This window comes from Pongo pygmaeus, chromosome 4 (assembly GCF_028885625.2).
Source record: "Pongo pygmaeus isolate AG05252 chromosome 4, NHGRI_mPonPyg2-v2.0_pri, whole genome shotgun sequence".
Classification (NCBI taxonomy): domain Eukaryota; kingdom Metazoa; phylum Chordata; class Mammalia; order Primates; family Hominidae; genus Pongo; species Pongo pygmaeus.
In genome coordinates this window covers 181,274,042-181,293,857 of record NC_072377.2, presented here as the reverse complement: position 1 = coordinate 181,293,857, position 19,816 = coordinate 181,274,042, and the positions used below count along the sequence as shown (strand labels likewise).

The window sequence follows — 19,816 nt, the reverse complement described above, 5'->3', positions numbered from 1 at the left end:
CGACCTGGGCCCTAGTAGTCTCTGAACCTTAGTTTGCTACTCCGAAAAATGGGATGATCATACTTGCCTCGCAGGGCTGCCGGGAGGATCGGTATCGTAGGCGCAACCCTCGGGGACTGCAGAATCTCTAAATGAGAGGGGCTGGGGGAGACAAGTCGAGGTGGGGAAGTTGAGGGAGACAGGGGCGTTTAAAGCTAGATTTGCGCAACGCTCTACCGAAGGCAGGAAAACAGGGCAGGAGCGGACGCCGGGGGTCCCTGGCCTGCAGGCCTTGCCCTCGCTCGCATCCCTGCAACCCCGAGCCGATCCGCGCACCGTCGGAAGCGCCGCGTCCCGCTCCACCTTGGCCAGAGCGGACTGCGCCGCCTGGGAGGCGTCCTCGGAGTCCCGGCCCCGCGTTCAGCCCGGGCACTAGGGCCGGCAGCGCGGACACTGAGCGCATGCGGGTATCAGGGTGAGGGAAGGGGCGTCCACCCTCCACTCGCTTGGTGGTCCCGGCCCATCAGCTCCTCCTAGGACATGGTCGCTGCAGTTCTCCCCTCTCCATCCGCAGTCATCACGCCTACCCTGTTCTGCACAAACCGCCTCTCCAACTACTACCCTTTAATTGTCCTCTTGAGAGTAACGTTCCTCCAGGGAGTTGCCGGTTTATCGCGTCTCCACTTGCTTTCCTTCAGTTATCTATTGAAGCCATGCCAGGCAGATTCTTGTTCGCACCAGTCCCCTGAGAGCTCTCTTCCCAAGGTCCCCCGTGGCCTGGAGGCCATCGGACCATGGAATCCGTGGTGGTTCAGTTTCATCTTGGCCTGCCTAGGGGCAGCACTGGTCCAGGTTGATCCTTTTCCTCGAAACACCCTTTTCCCCTGGCTTCACAGCTTCCCCCTGCCCCACTGGCCCCTCCTTCCCATCCTCCTCTGCCTCTGGCCTTGGCCATCTGATGTCACCTCTCTTTATGCTCACCCCCTAAGACCCCGTACTGTCCTGTGGCTTTCAACACCACCTATATGCCAGGGCATCCCATGTTTCATGGCCAGCCTGACCTCTCCCCAGGAACTCCAGACTCCATTATCCAAAACCCTGCCTAGATGCTTACTAGATCAGGGGTCCCCAGCTCCCCGTTTGTGGCCTGTTAAGAACTGGGCTGCACAGCAGAAGGTGAGTAGCGGCAAGCCAGAGAAGCTGAGTGCAGCGACAGCATTAGATTCCCATAGGAGCGTGAACCCTATTGTGAACTGTGCACGCGAGGGATCTAGGTTGCTCGTTCCTTATGAGAATCTAATGATAAGTGGGCCGGGTGCGGTGGTTCACGCCTGTAACCCCAGCACTTTGGGAGGCTGAGGCGGGGGAGGATCACTTGATGTCAGGAGTTCGAGACCATCCTGGCCAACATGGTGAAACCCCGTCTACTAAAAATACAAAAATTAGCTGGGCATGGTGGCACATACGCCTGTAGTCCCAGCTACTTGAGAGGCTGAGGCAGGAGAATCACTTGAACCTGGGAGGCAGAGGTTGTAGTGAGCCAAGATGGCTCCACTGCACTCCAGCATGGGTGACAGAGCGAGACTCCATCTCAAAAAAAAAAAAAAAAATCTAATGATAAATATACTGCACTCGAACCATCCTGAAACCATCCCCACCCCACCCCTAGTCTGTGGAAAAATCGTCTTCCATGAAAGCGGTCCCTTCTGCCAAAAAGGTTGGGGAACCACTGTACTAGGTATCTCAGACCATCATGGCCCGATTCAAACCTGTGCCTTTCCCACCTTCCCGACTCCTTCCTCACTTCAAGAAGTGCCACCAACATTTATCCAACTGGTTCAGCAGAAACGATGAAGTTATGCTTCTTTCTCTTCTGTCCTCCCCCAGATTCCGCATGCGCCCCTGTAACAGTCTCCTAATGGGCATCCCTGCTTTCACCCTTGCCCCTTCCAGAGTCTTCATGAAGCAGCCAAAGTGATATTTTTAAAGCCAGAATCACACCACCATGTCACTCTCAGCTTTTAGCATTCCAGTAGGCTCATATTGCACTCAAAATAAAACTAAAGTCCTTAAGACCTACAGAACACAAATAAACTGGGTCTGACTCCTACCACTCGCTCCCTCCACTCCAGCCACCCTGACCTCCTCACTCACATTTCCTCCAGCAGGCCAAGCATATTCCTGCCTCGGGGCCTTTCCACTTGCCAGTTCCTCTGCTTGAAACACTTTTCTTTTTTTTTCTTTTTTCTTTTCTTCTTTGTTTTGAGACGGAGTCTCGCTCTGTCATCCAGGCTGGAGTGTAGTGGTGTGATCTCGGCTCGCTGCAACCTCCGCCTCCCGGGTTCAAGTGATTCTCCTGCCTCAGCCTCCCGAGTAGCTGGGACTACAGGCATGAACCACCATGCCCAGATAATTTTTATGTGTTTAGTAGAGATGGGGTTTCTCCACGTTGGTCAGGCTGCTCTCAAACTCCTGACCTCCAGCAATCCACCCGCCTTGGCCTCCCAAAGTGCTGGGATTACAGGCGTGAGCTGCCGTGCCCAGTGCCGGGCCCTTGAAACACTTCTCCAGGTATCTCAGCAACAGGCTTCCAACTTTATTTAGGTCTCTGCTCAGATGTTGCCTCCTCCCAGGGCCTTCCCTGATCACAGCTGAAACAGCAATCCCTGGACGCCTCACCCGCATCACACACTAGGCCCTCCCTCTGCTTTATTTTTCCCCATAGCATCTCCATCATCTTACATTCTGTATGAAGTGTTTGTTTATTGAAGAATCCCACAGCACCAGAGACATCTGGATGTGAAAAAGGCATCTCCAGATTCCATGTGTGGAGGGAGACGGGGGAATGGGGACCCTCTGTGGTGCTCTTTCCAGGGTGTGTTCTTTGTTAGGACAATGAAGACACACAGCTTACGTGTCTTATCTAACATTTCCCCAGGGCCTGCACACAGTGGATGTGAATGAACACAAGAAGAAAGGACTGACAAAGTGAAACAGCAAATGAGCAAAGGAAGAGGCGGCAGCCTGGGGGTCCTGGCAGTCCTCCAGCAGAGAGGACCCCCGGCTCCCATTCCTTGGGCTGGTGCAAGGCTCTGGTCTGTGTCCCCTGGGGAGCCTCCCAGCACAGGCAGCCCCTGCGTAGCAACTGGACCTGGACAGGGACCCAGCGCCCTCTGGTGGCCGAGACTCCTGAGGCTCCAGGCCAGGCCTCTAGAGTCCTGGTGGTTTTCAAGGACTTTCTTTCCCACAGTCCCCTTGGAATATCACAGAAATCCCTAGGAAACAAAGCAGCTCAGATTTGTAATGAAGGAAAGGATGCCATGCTGGGTACCCAGAGTCCTGGGCTCTGGTTCTAGCCATGTCCCTGACTCTCTGGGTGACCTTCAGTGTGTACTGGGATTTGTTAAGCTGCCAAGGGCTGGGCTTGGGCTTGCCACTGTAGGGAGTGGGGGTGCCTGCAGCAGCACCCCAACTGCCCGCCTCTTGGCCTCAGCTTGCTCTAAGCCCTTACCCATCAGGAAGTGCTTGCATGAATGAGTGAGCTGAAATCTTCCTATGGCTCTAGCATCCCTCCAGGCTTTGCGTTTTGTGTCCACACACATCCTGGAAGAACACCAGAGTCTCCATTCCCCCAGCCCCCTTTTACCCATAGGATCTGGAGATGTCTTTTCCACATCCAGATGTCTCGTGTGCAGTGGGATTCCTAAATCTGGAGCTCAGGGGGAGGTGTGCACTGAAGACAGAACTTCGGGGTCATTAGCACCTAGAGGGTCTGTGACACCTGGAGAATGACTGGCTTGCTGAGGCCAGTGGTTCCCAGCCTAGGCTGCATACTACAATCATCCGGAAATCCAGTGAGCGTGGATGCCCAGACCCCACCTACCCAGACTGATGAAATCAGAGCCCCTGCGTGTGGGCCCAGGCATGGGCATTTGATTTAACATTTTTTTAATTCTCTTGGTAGGTCACTCACAGAACATGCATGGACATTTTTACAGGCTTTCAGGAGATTCTTTGTGTAGCAGGGTTGAGCTACACTATATCTGAGCCTAGGACCCTGGGAAGAACTCACAGAAGGCAGCAGTAGAGGCTGGGAAGGAGACTGTTATGAGGTAGGAGGAATAGCAAGTAACGGGGGTGTTTCAAGAACTAGAGTTGAGTGCTGCTGAGAAGTCAAAGTCCTTGTTGCGTTTGTTTTGGAGAATAAGGTTGGTGACTCTAATAAAAGCCACATAATGGCATCATGGGGATGAAGGAGAGTTAATTGAGGGGAGAATGGGGGTGAGAAAGTGGAAATGAAAGTAATCAACAACTCTTTTGAACAGTTTTTGCTGTGAAGAGGAACAGAGAAACAGGGAGGTGGCCGAAGGGGAATGTGAGGTCAAGGGAAGGTTTAAGATGTGAAATTACAGAGCATGTTTGCGTGTGGCTGGAAAAGCTGCTGGTAGGATGAATGGGTCCAGGAGAGTGTGAGGACAGCTCAATTTTCCAAGCTCTGAGGTGAGAGGAGCCGGGATCAGAGCATAGCTGGGGACAGACACTGTTTCTACTGTCAGGGTAGGAAGAAGGCAGATGGATGCCAGTACACTTGCAGATGCGGTGGGAGAGGCTGACCTGTTTCCCCAATATGCCTGTGAGGAGACACTGGGTGGGGATAGACAGGAGGTTCTGGGGAGGAGAAAAGCTGCCCCACTAGGGAACAGGGTCTCTGGTGGCAGAGAGTGCCTGCCTTACACTGTTAAGAAGGATGCAGGCAGTCTGCTTAAATGGATTTCTCTGGCTGTGGGCAGCTGTGTGCAGGCACAGAGGAGGTCTGGGCTCACCCAAGGCCGGGGACTTTGCCAGACCAATAAGATGAAACGAGAGAGAACAGGGGGACTATGGAGAACAAAGAGGGGATGGTGGGCAGACACCTCGAAGAGCCAGAAAAGGGTCCCTGCAGGTCGACATGGCTAGGCAGGGGCGGTACTGGCCGCACTAAAGGAAGTGAGCTGGAAGGAGGCCAGAGGATGAGGCTTGGACAGGAGAGAGCAAAAATTGTGTGTCCGTCATGAAAATGAGGTTCAGGATGTGCAAAGGGTGTGGGCAGCTGAGGTGGAGTTGCGGTGAGGGGCTGAGCAGCCAGAGCCCTGGAGGTATGACGCTTGTGTGCATGGCTGGCTCCTAGGATGGCGACAGGAGCAGGAGCAGAGGGAACGCAGCATGGAAGTCTTCAGGAAACTTCTCTCCCCCTGGAATGTCGGCTCCCGGAGAACAGGACCAAGGCTGTCCTGAACACGGCCGTGTCCCCCAGCGCCTGGCACTGAGTAGGCACGCAGCAAAACTCTCATCAAGAATTATGCCTGATACGTCATCTGTTCTCTCTCCTTTAAAGAGGAGACTGAGGCCTGGGGTTCCCAGAAGTATCTGCAAATTGTTGGAATTTCAGCAGGGAACAAGTGTTTTGGGTGAGGGTGTCTCTGAAATCCCTTCCACCTGCCCCCTGCCCCCACTGCCTCCCCCAGCTCGGGCCTCCGGGTCTCCAGTTGGGCCCTCATGTTGCTCCTTTCTGAGTCTGACCAGTAAGCCTCACGGCTCCCTCCGCCTGCCTCTTTGTGTCACTCCGGCCGTGCAGGGCAACATGGAGTCCTAATGATCTCCATCCCGTCTGTCTGCTGCAGTGGATTTGAGCCCATGGGTGGCAGGTAAGGCCCAGGTCACCTGTGCCCCTGGAACCGGCACAGGGTGCTGGTGTTGGCCGCAATGAACGTGGGCAAGGGCGTGTGCCGTGAGTGCCCCTGCCGGGAGCTGCTCTGAGCTTTATTATCTGTGAGTCTGCACACTATTCATGAGGAGGGCAGGGCAGGGCTGAGGTCCTCCACAGGCAGCCTGCCTTGTTCCTGCAGGCCAGGGTGGACACAGGCGTGTGTCCGCATGGGCCCACTGTTTGCCCACCAGCCCACCCCTCCTGTCCCACGAGGAGCACCTCTCCCCTCTGGCCACCACTCTGCTGGGCGTTCAGGGCCGGTCACAAGGGGCAGGGCCCTTCCTCCGCTCACGACTCAGCAGGGTCACCAGCTTGGCCTTGAAACCTGCCTGAGGGTCAGGGCGGCCTGTGCCCTCCACCTGATCCAGCTCCAGCAGCCGCCGGTACTGGGCCTCCAGGGTGCTGTCGCTGGCCGGGCCGGGCCAGCTCAAGTCCTGGCCGTTGTGGTAGATGGGACTGGTTGTGGGGCTGCAGCTGCCGGGGCCCTCGTGTGGCTCAGGTTCCCCGCCGTGCAGCGTGGGGCTGGCCTCCAGCACACACAGGTTCTCATAGAGGTGCTCATTGCCTAGGGGCCCACTGGTGTGCTTGCACACTGAGGCGTAGAGCCCGGACGCTGGATCGCTGGGCTCCGGGCCTAGCAGTAGCGGCAGGCTCTGGGGTCCGGGCTCGGCCAGGCGCACCCTCCTGGACATGGGTGGCTCAGGTCCTGGTGGCATCTCCCGCAGCTCTCCGGGGGTGTCCAGGGAGGGCAGAGAGGTGGCCCGTGGCAGGGGGCAGGGCTGGGGCCTGTTCAGCTCTGGCAGCCGCTCCCGCTGGCGGGCGATGGCCCCGGCCACAGCCCTGCACAGGTCAGGGGCACACGGGGTGCTGAAGGCAAAGAGGCCCTCACCCGAGTTGCAGCGACGGCCAGCCTCAAAGGAGAACACGCCCTGGGCACAGGGGACACGGGTGGGGATTAGTAGGAGGGTCCAGGTTATCAGCCCCTCACCCTTTCCCACCCCTGCACCTCACCTTGTCGGAGCCGAACTTGCGCAGGAAGTGGTAGGGCCAGCTGTAGAGGGCCTGCGTGCCCTTGGCCTCCCTCAGCTGGATGGCATCTGGGCCCAGCACCAGCAGGGCCGGCCCCTTCAGCTGGCAGCGGGTGGCGGCCTCAGTCCTCTGCACCACCACGGGAAACTCGCCCACTGTGGCAGGTGGCCAGGACAGCCCCGTCAGTCCCACAAAGACCCAGCCCTGGGTGTGGGGGGCTGAGGCTGCCCTTGCACCTCCTCCAACTTACCTTCCTGCCAGGAGGAGTAGATGGAGTTTTCCTCCATGGGAACCAGGCCCCTCTTGGGAGACTGGGCATCTGTGGATCCTGAGGAGGCCTCCCCTGTCCCCTGGGGAATGAGTTCAAGTCAAAGGTGAGAGCACCGCACTCCCATGCCCTGTCCCCTCACCTCAGTATCCCAGGACTCCACCACAAGCCAGGGCATCCAGGGACCTGGGCTCCAGTTCCAGCTTTGCCCGGCTCGCTGCATAAGCCTGGGTCCCCTTCCGAGCCTGTTCTCCCACCTGGTTCCCCACTGAGAGTGCTGAGCTGGGAAAGAGGCGCTGAGCTTGAGGGTGTCTGAGAGCTGCAGATCACTGGGGACACAAGGGGATGTCCCCTGCAGCCCCTGGGCTTGGCTGGGCCAGCTTCTGTATGTCTCTGACAGCCTAGAGCAGTGTAGGGACAGGAGTGTTCCGGCTGGGACACACATGTGAGCTGGGCAGGGAGCAGTACCCCAGGTGTCTTCCTCCATTTCACCGCAACCACCTGCTACGACCCTGCAAGGTGCCCCCAATCTCTGCCTCATCCCCACACCCCGGCCTTCAGCATGTCCCCCGTGCTCTCTCCCACTCGGCTCCTCTACTAGGACCACCCTGGCCCATAGCAACACAGCCGGGTCAAATGCCACAGCTTCCTCACCAGGCTCCTTGCTCCTGTCAACTGCCTTTTTTTTGAGATGGAGTCTTGCTCTGTCACCCATACTTGAGTGCAATGGTGAGATCTCGGCTCACTGCAATTTCCGCCTCCCGGGATTTTTTTTTTTTTTTTTTAAAGATGGAGTCTTGCCCTGTCACCCAGGCTGGAGTGCAGTGGTGTGATCTCGGCTCACTGCAAGCTCTGCCTCCCAGGTTCACGCCATTCTCCTGCCTCAGCCTCCCAAGTAGCTGGGACTACAGGCGCCCGCCACCACGCCTGGTTAATTTTTTTTGTATTTTTAGTAGAGACGGGGTTTCACCATGTTAGCCAGGATGGTCTCGATCTCCTGACCTCGTGATCCGCCCGTCTCGGCCTCCTAAAGTGCTGGGATTACAGGCGTGAGCCACCGCGCCCAGCCCGCCTCCTGGGTTTAAGTGATTCTCCTGCCTCAGTCTCCCAAGTAGCTGGGATTATAGGTGCCCACTACCACACCCGGCTAATTTTTTGTACTTTTAGTAGAGACAGGGTTTTGCCATATTGGGCAGGCTGGTCTTGAACTCCTGACCTCAGGTGATCCACGTGCTTCGGCTTCCCAAAGTGCTGGGATTACAGGCATGAGCTTCCATGCCTAACCTCAACTGCCTTTTGTTTTTTGATTTTTAAAATATGATAAAATACAGAGAACATAAAATTTACTGTTTTAACCACCTTACTTTTTTTTCTTTTTTTTTTTTTTGAGACAGAGTCTTGCTCTGTTGGCCAGGCTGGAGTGCAGTGGTGTGATCTAAGCTCACTGCAACTTCTGCCTCCCAGACTCAAGCAATTCTGCTGCCTCGGCCTCCCAAGTAGTAGCTGGGATTACAGGCGTGTGCCACCATACCCAGGTAATTTTTGTAATTTTTTTTTAGTAGAGATGGGGTTTCACCATGTTGGCCAGGCTGGTCTCGAACTCCTGACCTCAGGTAATCCGCCTGCCTCGGCCTCCCAAACTGCTGGGATTAGAGGTGTGAACCACTATGCCCGGCCCATTTTACATCTTAAAGTGTATCATCAGTGCTCTTTTTTTTTCTTTGAGACAGAGTTTTGCTCTCGTTGCCCAGGCTGGAGTGCAATGGCGTAATCTCGGCTCACTGCAACCTCTGCCTCCCAGGTTCAAGCAATTCTCCTGCCTCAGCCTCCCGAGTAGCTGGGATTACAGGCATGCACCACCACGCCCAGCTAATTTTGTATTTTTAGTAGAGACAGAGTTTCTCCATGTTGAGGCTGGTCTCGAACTTCTGACCTCAGGTGATCTGCCCGCCTCGGCCTCCCAAAGTGCTGGGATTACAGGCCTGAGCCACCGCGCCCGGCCACCAGTCCTTTTTAGTATATTCACAAGGTTGTGCACGGTTGCCACTGTCTAGTTCCAGAACTTTTCCATCATCCCACATGGAAGCCCTGTACCCATGAGCAGCCACTCCCCACTTCTCCCTTCCTCCAGCTCCTGGCAACACTCATCTGATTTCTATCCCAATGGAGTTACCTAGTCTGTACATTTCTTTCTTTCTTCTTTTCTTTTAGAGACAGGGTCTCACTATGTTGCCCAGGCTGATCTTGAATTCCTAGGCTCAAGCAATCCTCCTACCTCGGCCTCCCAAAGTGCTGATTACAGGCAAGAGCCACTGTGCCAGGCGTTTGTTTGTTTTTATGGCTGAGTAGTATTCCATCTTGTGGACGGACCGTGTGTTGTTTATCCATTTGTCAGCTGCTGGCCATGCAGGCTGTTTCCGCCCTCTGGTGGCCGTGAGTAGTGCTGCTATGGACGTTCACGTCCATGTGGGGTTTTTTTAAGATAGGATCTTGCTCTGTCTCCCGGGCTAGAGTGAAGTGGCACGATTACAGCTCACTGCAGCCTCGACCTCTGGGGCTCACGTGATCCTCCTGCCTCACATGTACATGTTTTGTTTGAACGCACCTGTTCAAGTTCTCCTGGGCACACACCTAGGAGTGGACCTGTGGGCCACATGGTAACTCTGTTTACCTCTTTGAAGAACCCCCAAGCTTACTTCCTTTTGACCCATCACAGACCTGTTGGGGCTTTACAAACATGTCTGGCTTAAACCCTCCAAAGCCTTCGCCTCTCACTCGGAACAAAACCACACACACGGCCTGGGGCATTTCAGCCGCTCCCCTAAGCTCTGTGAGTTGGCTTCCTCCTGCACTCCTTCCCTTCCAGCCACGTCGCCTTCTTTCTGCCCTTAAACACCCGACACTGTCCGGCCTCGGGGCCTCTGCCCACGGGACTCCCTGTGTTCACAACTCCCCAGGCTGCCCCTGTCCTCAGACCTTTGCCCAGCGGGTTCCTGTCATTCAGGGCCCTCCTCTGAGAGGCCTTCCCTGGCCACCCTGCCCGTCGCTCCCTCACTTCCTCCTGCTCCCCTGCCGGTCCATTTTCTCCACGGCATGCACAGCCCTCTGAGAGTCATTATAGATTTACTTTTCCCAGGCTTGTAGGTGCTCGGTGGAGCTTGCTGGGTGACGGGATGTGAGCGTGGAGGTGGACAAGTCGGGGGCAGGTGCCCCAGCCCAACCACCCCGCTGCCTGCCGCACTCACCGGGAAGGCCAGCTGGCAGATGGGGCCCATCCAGGCCTGGCGGTGCTGCGCAGCCAGTAGATGGCTTCGCTCGGTGGTGGTGAGCAGGAAGGCACCGGTGTCCCGGGGGCAGCTCTCGCCGTCGGCCGGCAGCACAGACACACAGTCAGCCAGGCGGATGACCCGTCGCTCCCCTCGCCGGCCAGGCCCGGCTGACCTGTCACCTGCTGCTCCCAGGCCACCATCCCGGACCTCCCAGCTCTCCAGCCGTGCCACGCCTGATGGGCCTCCTGCATACAGCAGAGCCCACACCTTCCGCCAGCACTTCTGCGGGAGAGGAGCAGGAGGGCGAAGACCCCTGGGTGGCAGATTGTCCGTGCCACTCGGCTCAGCACAAGCTGCTCGGCAAACGCTCCCAGCCAGGAGCGGGCCTCTGCTCCCCAGTTTCTCAGGGCGCCAGGGAAGGAGGCCTTGGCTGTGCTTGGGATTGGTCAGCCCTGGGTTCAAATCCCAGCCTGCTCTTTCCTAACTGTGACCTCCACAAGCATCAATGTCATCTCTCAAAAGGCCATGGAACTCGAGCTGGGGCTGCTACTGGGTCATGTTTGTAAAGCATCCAGTGGCCAGGCAGACCATCAGACACTGCCATGATGTTGGTTCCCTCCCACCCCCAAAAAGGGGCACTTGGGCCACAGGCCAAGAGCTGGGGTGGGAGGGAGGCCTCCGCCTCACGCTGTTAAGGAAGGAAACATGCAAATAGCTTCGAGTAAAGGAAACTGACGGTTTATCTGCCTGGGCAGCAGCTGCAGCTGAGCTGCGGGGGTGTGGGGCTGCTGCCGAGGAGAGGTGACACCCCTGCCTCCTTGCTCCCAGGACAGTGCCACTGCAGGGAGGGGCTCCACCCTTGGGACCTCCTCCAGCTCAGCTCCTCACCCTATTTAGGGCCCTCGGTGGTACTATTTCATGGGTCAGAGGCCGTGAAGCTCTTCCCTGCTGGGAGGTTTGAGCCTTCAACCCTCTCCCGCTCCTGTATTCCCGTCTCTCCTGGAGGCAGGGTCTGGCAGAGCCTGCTCAGCCCCTGCCGTCTCAGGCCGACACCCACACTCTGTTCCACTCCCCATACCTGGGTAGGATCCTCCACCCTGACTCCCTTCCCAAGTCTCCCAGGTCTGCCTGGGCTGTCCGAGGCAGGGGCGGAAGCTGCATTCTCCACCCACTGTTGGTCCTTGGCAGCTGCCTGGCAGCCAGGGGTCCCCACCTTGCCAAACTTGACATGCTGCTGGTAGAGGATGCCATCCTTGATAGGGGTCTCCAGAGGGTCCATGGTCACGGCCAGGAGCAGGGCCGCCGCTTCAAGACCTGGGGAGACTGATGACAGGCTGGACGGGAACTCCTCACACTTCCCCTTCTGGCCACTTCCCGTCCCTCCGTCCAGAGGCAGCTGCAGGCTGGGGGGAGGGGAGCCTGTCTTCAGCTCAGGGGCTGGGGGCAGCATGTATTTCCTCCCTGGGGTTCTGGCTGCCCAAGGTGCCCACACCTAGCTGGAGGGAGCCCCTGGCCACCTGAAGGCAAACAGCCTTTGCACGCACCTGGTTCAGCTGGGCACGAGCGTCTGATCGCAGTCTGGCTCCCTGAGTCATGAGTTCCCGCCCCTCCCCCGTCCTGTCCTGGGCAGCTGCGCACCCTGGGCCTGACACTCCCTCCACCCAGGACCTGCCTCCACCCAGGACCCTTCTCTAGCCAACTCCTGGCTTTCCCACTCGGCGTCCTGGCTTGAGTGCCTCACCCCATCTTGCTGCTCTTCTTTCTCCCTGAAATCTCTCTCATGTTCACCTGCTCTTCTCCACCTCACGAGCCGCTGAACATCACCAGCCGTGGCATCCCCCCAGGGGCCACTGCCCCACTGGGGCTCCATGCAACACTCTCCACAACCCAAGACCAACCTGTCTCTCCCCTTCCTGGGGTGCAGCCCAGGCTCCTAAGGCCAACACTCAGGGACCTGTGTGTTCTGGCCTCCATCTCCCCCAGGCTCATTCCCCCAGACCAGCCCCTCCAGGGCCCCCTCACCACTGTGCTGCCTGGGGCGGTGGGCCGCCTCTTCCTCCTGGAGGCCTTCCTTGACCACTCCACGCTGTCCGAGAGCACAAAGGCCCTCACGGTATACACTCACGCTGGGCATCCAGTCCACATGGGACCCACAGCCCTGAATGGCCCCAACCACGTGAGTGTGGGTGGCAGGTCCCAGGGGGCCCCGGAGAGGTCACATGTTCATTTAAAGCTTTGCTTCCTGCTGGGGGCTCCTTTTGTTGGCTTGCCTAGCAGGAGGCCAATAGCGGAGCTGTGTGTATACCTTTATTCTGGAACAGCCTCAGGTCATTCAGCGCCACCTCTGGGAGAGAACATGGAAGAGGATAAGGAATGCCATTTGGGAATGCACTTGGCCAGGAAATATGTCCTAAAGGCCTCCTGGCACCCGGCTCTGTACCCGCTGTGGCCCAAGCAGCCCTAAGCTCCGGCCACCTCAGACGCCACATCCTTTGCGTTCTCATCGCCATTTCAACAGTGAGGAAATCGGTGCTCAGAAAAATTAAGTAACTTGCCCAAGGCCACATACCAAGTGACAAATACGGCTTGAGCAACCGCCGTCTCACTGGAAAGAGCATGTGGCCATACACACAAAGTGCCTGGCTCAGAGAAGTGTGGCCGTCTGTGCCGTTCCCTGCCTACCTCTCACCAGATGCCGAGATCCTGCTTCGTCTGCTAGCGGTCTTGTGCCTGCCGTCCACATTTCTGTGTGTGCGTCTCTCTCTCCCCTCGCCTGACGGCTTCCCAGGCAGCCATCTCCCTGGCCCGTCTAGGTCCTCACAGCTCAGCAGAGCTGGGCACAGAGCAGGCTTAGGGAGAGCTTGTGGCCTAAATGGCAGTTCTATGACGTCTGCTGCCTCCTCCGTCAACGGAGTGGAGGGCTTCCTCCAGGTGGCTGGCACAGGCAGGCAGTGGGTGGGGGTCCTGAGGCAAGAAGCAGCCTCCCAAGGGGCTTCAGGAGAAGCCCCTGAAACATCACAGCACTGACAGGAAGAGTGAGCCTGAGAGCTATGACAGCTGGCCAGGGACACCAGAGAATCCAAGCACTTCTCCTTGGCCCGCCAGTGTGGTCCCTCCTTGAGTCATAAATTCAGACAACCCAGTGGAGAGACCCTGAGTCCCCAGAGGCGGGCACCAGCTCGGTGGCTCCTTCCACAGCCAAGTACCAGCGGGCCAGGTGTTGGCAGTGCTAGCGGGAGATGCCGGGGCCTTGCCTCAGAGGGGCTCCAGAGGTCAGAGGTGATGTCTGTCCAGGAACCAGGGGGCGGATGAGGTGAAACACAGAGGCAAGGCCAGGGCTGGGATAGAGGTTTGTGCTTTAATGGCAGCTGGGGTGAAAGGAAACAAAAATAGTAATTCTGAGGAGCACAGGGAACAGGCAGCCAGGACCAGCCTGGCCCAGTCCAGGCCAGCTGAGCTGAAATGCTGATTCTGTCCAGGGGGCTGCTGTGTGTGTAGAGTGGTGGCAGTCTTGGGGACTGAGGCCTCTTGGAGAGGAGGGAAGACTGTCGGCTCAGAAGTCCATGGAGCTGTGGGCCAGGTAGTCCTTGCGGCCGATGTTGCTGACCTGCTTGGTCTGCATAGCCTCGAGTTTGGGGCAGTCAGTGATCCGATGGCCCAGGCCCCCGCAGAAGGCACAGCCGCGCTCTCCTGGGGGAATGGGGACAGGGGTCAGCCAAGTCAAGGGCCAGGATCCATGCCCTGGACCTTGGGCCCCCCGTTAGGCACCCTCGGTCCACCGCTTTCATGTTTCTGACTTCCAGCACCCCTCCCTGCCACCCGCTGGCTGGGGACTCAAGAATCCCGCTCCGCAGTCACCTCCAATGTCCAGCATGGACTCGTCCCCGCAATGCAGCACCTGCAGCACGGGTGGCACCTTCTGCTTGGCTTCCAGCAGCAGCGCTTTGAGGTCCATCAGCACTGACTCATCTGGGGGAGGAGTGGGGAAGCATCAGGGCCCATCCTGGGCCCTGCGGCCAGAACCTGGGTGGCCACAGGCAGGGGACCCAGGGAACAGCTAAGGTGGCTCTGGTAACAGACTCACCACAGGCTTTGTTGATGAAGGTAGTGGCGATGCCTGTGTTTCCCGAGCGCCCGGTGCGGCCAATCCGGTGTACTGCAGAGAGAAGGACAGAGTCTCTGGCCCATCGCTGGACACTAGGGGCCTGGCTCGGCCCTTCTGGCCTAGCCCATGCCCTTGGGCCCCAGGCCCTTACCATAGTTCTCAATCTCCTCTGGCATGTCATAATTGATGACGTGCTGGATGGCAGGGAAGTCCAGGCCCTTGGAGGCAACGTCTGTGGCCACTAGGACATCCTTCTTGCCCTCCCGGAATGCCTCGATGGCCTTAGTCCGTTCCTCCTGGTCTGGGGAGGGTCAGGCAGACACTGTCAGAGCTACCATGGGATAGGGGAGTGGCAGGCCAACCAGGCAGGGGAAGGCGTTAGGTAAAGCGCCGCTACTGCAGCAGGGTCCAAGCCAGTGCTTGCACCACCCTGACCTTTGCCCCCATGGATGGCTACAGCCTCAACCCCCTTGAGCAGCAGGTACTCATGGATGGCGTCCACGTCTGCCTTCTTCTCTGCAAAGATGAGTACCTGTCCGGAAAGACCAACTCCAGTCAGGGGCTAACTGTCTGGGCACCCACCTCACCTCCCCTGGCACTCTGTCCCCTCCAAAGCCCTCCCTGGTCCTGGGGACTCTGGTCCCGGCCTGGCCTGGCTGCACTCACAGGCGGGGGTGTCTTCTGCAGGCACTCGAGCAGGTACACCATCTTGGCCTCCTCCTTCACATATTCTACCTCCTGCCACCACAAGGATCAGGTCAGGTGATCTTGAGATTAGGCTTACCCACCACAGCCCTGCCATAGCCCGTCATCTGGACCAGGAGGTGACCAGAAGCCTCTGGCTGCCAAGGGCTGGGTGCCCTAAAAATGGCCCTGGTTAAGCATCAGGGGCTTTGAACAAAACCCCCAGTTCCCACAAGGTGGACACCCGGCTCCAATCAGCTTCAGGGAGACTTGTAAGATCCAGCCCCCACAGGTGAGAGACCGCCCATCAGGAGCGCCTGCCCACCTGGATGACATCCAGGCTGGCAGCCCCAGCGCGCCCCACATTGATGGTGACAGGCTTTACAAGGGCACTCTTAGCAAAGTTCTGAATCTTCTTCGGCATGGTGGCACTGAAGAGCAGGGTCTGTCGCTGGCCCTGAGGAAGAGGGGGGCTGCGACCAATGGCACACGGGACTGGGCTGAGGAGCATGGGGTCTGGGGAAGCTGAGCAACTGAGACACAGCCCACAGAGTATGAGCAGTGGGTGGGGTGGCCAGGGGCATGGGGTCCCTGCAGTCTGATGTGGTGTGCAGTGGGGGGTGGTGCAGGGTTCCCTGGCCGGGCTCCACAGTCTGATGTGGTGTGCGTTGGGGGACGGGGCAGGGTGCCTTGTCCGGGCTCTGCAGTCTGATGTGGTGTGTGGTGGGGGGCCGGGTGGGGGCGGCACCTTGAAGTAGGAGAAGATGGTACGGATGTCACCCTCGAAGCCCATGTCGATCATGCGGTCAGCCTCGTCCAGGGCCAGGTAGCGACAGATGTCTAGGCTGACCATCTTCTTCTGCAGCAAATCCATGAGGCGCCCTGGGGTGGCCACCATCATGTGTACACCGCTGGGGACCAAGGAGAGACCCTGAGGTTGGGGCCACTGGCCTATCACCTACCTAGAGGCAAGCAGGCACCCTGCATCTGTTCTGCTCTCTGTCCTCCTTCCTGTTTCTTTGTCTGTCCCCTTCTCATCATTCCCACCATCTACCCTATGTATAGCACACAGCTCTCTCCCAAGGCACTGCAGCCATCTTCACCACCGCTCGGCCTGGCGCACCTTCCCCCTTCTCCTGGGTCAGCCTCTCACCCAGAAGCGCTGTCATCAAGCTCCAGAGGCTTTACTCTGGGCTCACTTTCCTGGCCCACTGGCTTCACCTTTTCTGTGCCCACATCTCCCTAAGACTCAAAGTCCACGGAGGAAGACCTCCAGGATGGGGTCTGGCCCATCTGTGAACAGAGGGCCTGGTCCAGGGCCTCTGGTGGTCTGCAGAGGACTGCACAGCATGGAAAGGACACAGGTGCCGCTGGGATCCAACCCTACCCCAGTGCCTCAACCTCCTTGACTGACCACTGAATTACCCTGACCTTCCTGGGCCGTCCACCTCTGTGCTTTCAGCCTGGACTACCCCTCTTCCCAATTCAAACGTCACCTTCCTGGAAAAGCCTTCTCTGAGCTCCCACCTCCCACATGGGAGGCCACTTCCCAGCAAGGTGGGCCATTCCATCTGCTGTGCTCCCACAGTACCTGGCCACATCCCTCTGTCCTCCCCCAGCTGACCTCCCCATTAGATTGGGAGCTCCTTGAGGGTTGGACTCACAGCAACCCTCTGTGAAGATCTGTGGAGTGGCTAAGGTAAAGGGTCCTTTAGCTTTTCCATGGACTCGCAGGTGGCAGAGGTGAGGGGCAGGGAGCGCCAGCACTCACTGTCGGATGGTCTCCATCTGCTCTTTCACGGACATGCCCCCAATGCAGAGGGCGCAGCGCAGGAGTGGTGAGCTGTCCTCCTGCAGCAGGCGGCAGTAGTACTCCAGGATGCCATGGGTCTGCCGGGCCAGCTCCCGCTGCAGGCAGAGGGACAAAGGCTGGCACCAGATGGCAGCCCCAGTCTCTGGCCTGCCCTCCAGGCCAGCCTATCTTACCGAGGGGCAGATGATGAGTCCATAGGGCCCTTCGCGCTTTGAGAAAGGTAACCTCTTCTCTTGTTCCAGGCAGAACATGATGACAGGCAACGTGAACACCAGTGTCTTGCCTGAACCCGTGAAGGCGATGCCTATCATGTCACGGCCAGATAGACTGTTGGGAGAGGATGACCCGAGGGCCAATTTCAACAGAAGATGAAGGACACCTAGCCATTGCTCCTCCCTGTTCCAGCCCTCCTCAAGGACCCCAGGTCCACAGTCCACACTCACATGGTGGGGATGCCCTGGATCTGAATGGGTGTTGGGTGGTGAATGCCTTTCTTCTTCAGGCCTCTCAGGATGGCTATGAAAACCAACCGACATCGTCTTCGTGACTCACAGGTACTTTCTCAGAGCCCCAAAGCCTGTAAAACTGGCACTACCCCTACAAATTGCAGATGATGAAACTAAGGCTCAGAGAGACAGAGTGGAGAAAAAAAAGAAAAAAAGAGACTTGTCCAAGGCCCACAGGCTAGGTGCAGCCAAGATTTGTACCCAGTGTCTATGCCCAATGGCACTTTCCTCCTGAAGCTTTGTAACAGCAGAGTACAATGAACACGTACAGCTGGGGCAACAAGGAACCTAAAGAAACTTCTCCTCAAATCCCTCCAGCCCCAGTGACTGGATCCAATGCAGATGTGGCTGAGCTCAGTGGGAGCTAGGACATAACCTCACAGGCATTTGATTATAAAAGTGTGGTATCTCTCTCCAGCCTCTGACTACCTGCAGGAAATTTCATTTCCTTGAAGCTCTTGATGGGTGGTGGGATACCGTCTCCCTCCACCAGGATGTGGTATTTCTTCCGCACGCGCTCATGTCGCTCTTCAGACATGTTCAGGACATAACGGGGCGGAGTCCAGCTGTGGATGGGTAACAGGGATCAAGAGAGCCCTGGGAATAGCTGGCCTGGGAGCATCCCTGCATGTACCATGCTAAGCAAGGGCAACTGCAGACTGTACAGACATACCTGGTTTTGATGGGGTCATCATACGTAATGCCCTTAGCCATCTCCTTCACTGACATCAATGCTGAGAAGAAAGACATGGTTCAGGGCTGGCTCCTGCTTCTGAGAAGCCAGATCCCTTGAGATATAACATGCCTGGGCCTGGGAGGAGGAGACTCAGTCCACCTTCTCACTATCCTGGCTACAACCATACCTCGGCCCTCGGCCACACTCTCCAGGATCTTCTCTTCTTCCTTCAGCTGCTTCTCCTTGGCAGACTCTTTGCGGGCTGAGAAAAGAAGTGGAAGATGTCAGACAGATACCAACACGGTGCGCCAGGCTCAGCTTCTTCTTTCCCGCCCAGGCAGTGCTGCCCAGCCCACCTTCAGCCTTCTCTTTAAGGTGCTGGTGCTGATCCAGGAGGCTGACGTTGGACTGAGGGCCTAGCGGGATGTCGTCCTCGTCTCCCCGGGGTTCACTACCGCTGTCCTGCTGCTCTTCCTCCGCAGCTCCCTTGCGTCTTCGCTGCAGCAGCTTCTGGAGCTGAGGTTCCACCCGGGACCCACAGATAGAATGGGCACAGAGTCCACAAGGCCAGCGCCAGGATCCTGGCTTTGGGGCGAGGGTCCTGTGCCCAAGGCGCAGAGCTGCCCCACTCCTCAGATCAGGCCGTCGGTCCCCCGTTTGTCTGGGGGCCGCGCCCCGGTGTACTGAAGCTCACTCCTCAGACTGCCCTCCTCCCCACGGAGGCCGAGGCCACACCTGCCCCCTGCGACCCGGCGGTCACGGCCCCATCCCTCCCCGGACGCGGGCCCCTCACCAGTAGCTGCCGGCGCTGCCGTAACGGCACATAGGGCACGTAGTCCTCGTCGTCCTCATCCTCCGTCTCGGAGCGGCTTCCTCCGGCAGGCACCTCGTCGGTGCGAGCCCGCTGCAAGCACACGCGAGTCAGGTACGGCCCGCTCCCCTCTTCAGGCCAGCTCCCACCCGCACGGGGTCTCGCCTTTCTCTTACCTTCCGTTCGGGTTCCGACTCCTCCATTCTTTGCTGCACGCATGCGCGCCACGGCGAAACCCCGCCTCATCCTTGCGTGAGACCCAATCCGATGTGAAGAAGCGAACGTCGGCGCCTAGGAACGACCTCGGAGTTCCGGATCGCGCAGAGGGACAAATTTGCTCCGCAGATGCTATCGCACGGCGAAGCATGGACGCTTTCGTGGGTGGTTACGCGACAGTTGCCAGGACCGAGGGCGAAACCGGCTGCAAGGAATTGTGGAACACTGGAGGACTTGGAACATACGCTAGAAGGCTCAACCCAAGCCCATTGGAAGAGGAAGACGTACGCAGCGGAGACAGCTGATCCGGAGTCGGGGCGGCCTGCCAGGTGCCCAACCTCACCCAGAGCATGGCGTCTTGGGCACGCCCCTGCCGGCGGACAGTGCGTCCTCTAGGGCCCGGAGCTCCGGGCCGAGTTTGCGTGGGCCGCCTGCGCTTCCATCCCTGCCGCGGACGCCGGGATTGCGGGATAAACCGCTCGACGCACCCTGCCTCCCTGACTGCGCCTGTGTGACACCTACGTTCACTGGTGGGGCACGCATCAGATACGGATGGCAGTTGTTTTGAACTGGGAGGCCCTGTATAAATGTAAACGGTTGTTACTGTAAATGCTCTAACAGAGCTGTCTGGGGGGCGCTTCCAGGGAAGCGTGGGAATCTGAGGCCGGGAGAGGAGAGGCGTCCTGGGCCAGGGCGCTGCAGGAATACAGGTCT

At 58.0% G+C, this 19,816-nt stretch overlaps 2 protein-coding genes across 4 annotated transcripts; both read right to left on the bottom strand.

Moving 5' to 3' along the window:
- Positions 1 to 5,742: 5,742 nt before the first annotated feature.
- On the bottom strand, positions 5,743 to 13,505 carry DOK3 (docking protein 3). Of its 3 annotated transcripts, none has more exons than XM_054487228.2 (7): positions 12,974 to 13,505; positions 12,314 to 12,635; positions 11,505 to 11,694; positions 10,268 to 10,573; positions 7,005 to 7,104; positions 6,737 to 6,909; positions 5,743 to 6,654 (listed from the first exon to the last, which is right to left on the bottom strand). In XM_054487228.2, exons 3-7 carry the CDS (start codon positions 11,568 to 11,570, stop codon positions 5,977 to 5,979), a joined length of 1,323 nt encoding a protein of 440 aa, XP_054343203.1. In that variant the 5' UTR covers positions 11,571 to 11,694; positions 12,314 to 12,635; positions 12,974 to 13,505; the 3' UTR covers positions 5,743 to 5,976. The 3 variants fall into 3 exon arrangements, with proteins under 3 accessions (XP_054343203.1, XP_054343204.1, XP_054343205.1); XM_054487229.2 differs by having other exon boundaries at positions 12,981 to 13,505; XM_054487230.2 differs by lacking the exons at positions 12,314 to 12,635; positions 12,974 to 13,505 and adding an exon at positions 11,836 to 11,853 and having other exon boundaries at positions 11,505 to 11,687.
- Positions 13,506 to 13,630: 125 nt separating this feature from the next.
- DDX41 (DEAD-box helicase 41) lies at positions 13,631 to 19,194 on the bottom strand. Its single transcript, XM_054487227.2, has 17 exons — positions 19,063 to 19,194; positions 18,869 to 18,979; positions 18,432 to 18,591; positions 18,263 to 18,337; positions 18,073 to 18,133; positions 17,829 to 17,965; positions 17,337 to 17,409; positions 17,067 to 17,220; positions 16,852 to 16,988; positions 15,829 to 15,991; positions 15,406 to 15,537; positions 15,063 to 15,134; positions 14,832 to 14,928; positions 14,548 to 14,697; positions 14,376 to 14,447; positions 14,150 to 14,260; positions 13,631 to 13,981 (listed from the first exon to the last, which is right to left on the bottom strand). Exons 1-17 carry the CDS (start codon positions 19,087 to 19,089, stop codon positions 13,845 to 13,847), a joined length of 1,869 nt encoding a protein of 622 aa, XP_054343202.1. The 5' UTR covers positions 19,090 to 19,194; the 3' UTR covers positions 13,631 to 13,844.
- Between the last annotated feature and the right edge of the window lie 622 nt (positions 19,195 to 19,816).

Excerpts from the sequence above, each read along its gene's own strand:
- DOK3 (XM_054487228.2), bottom strand. The coding sequence starts at position 11,570 with ATGGACCCTCTGGAGACCCCTATCAAGGATGGCATCCTCTACCAGCAG. Across the intron at positions 10,574-11,504 it reads AGCATGTCAAGTTTGGCAAG|AAGTGCTGGCGGAAGGTGTG; the intron begins GTGGGGACCCCT and ends CCTCTCCCGCAG. Across the intron at positions 6,655-6,736 it reads GCAAGTTCGGCTCCGACAAG|GGCGTGTTCTCCTTTGAGGC; the intron begins GTGAGGTGCAGG and ends CCCTGTGCCCAG.
- DDX41 (XM_054487227.2), bottom strand. The coding sequence starts at position 19,089 with ATGGAGGAGTCGGAACCCGAACGGAAG. Across the intron at positions 17,966-18,072 it reads GATGACCCCATCAAAACCAG|CTGGACTCCGCCCCGTTATG; the intron begins GTATGTCTGTAC and ends ACCCATCCACAG. Across the intron at positions 14,698-14,831 it reads AGCCATCCATGGGGGCAAAG|ACCAGGAGGAACGGACTAAG; the intron begins GTCAGGGTGGTG and ends GACCCTCCCCAG.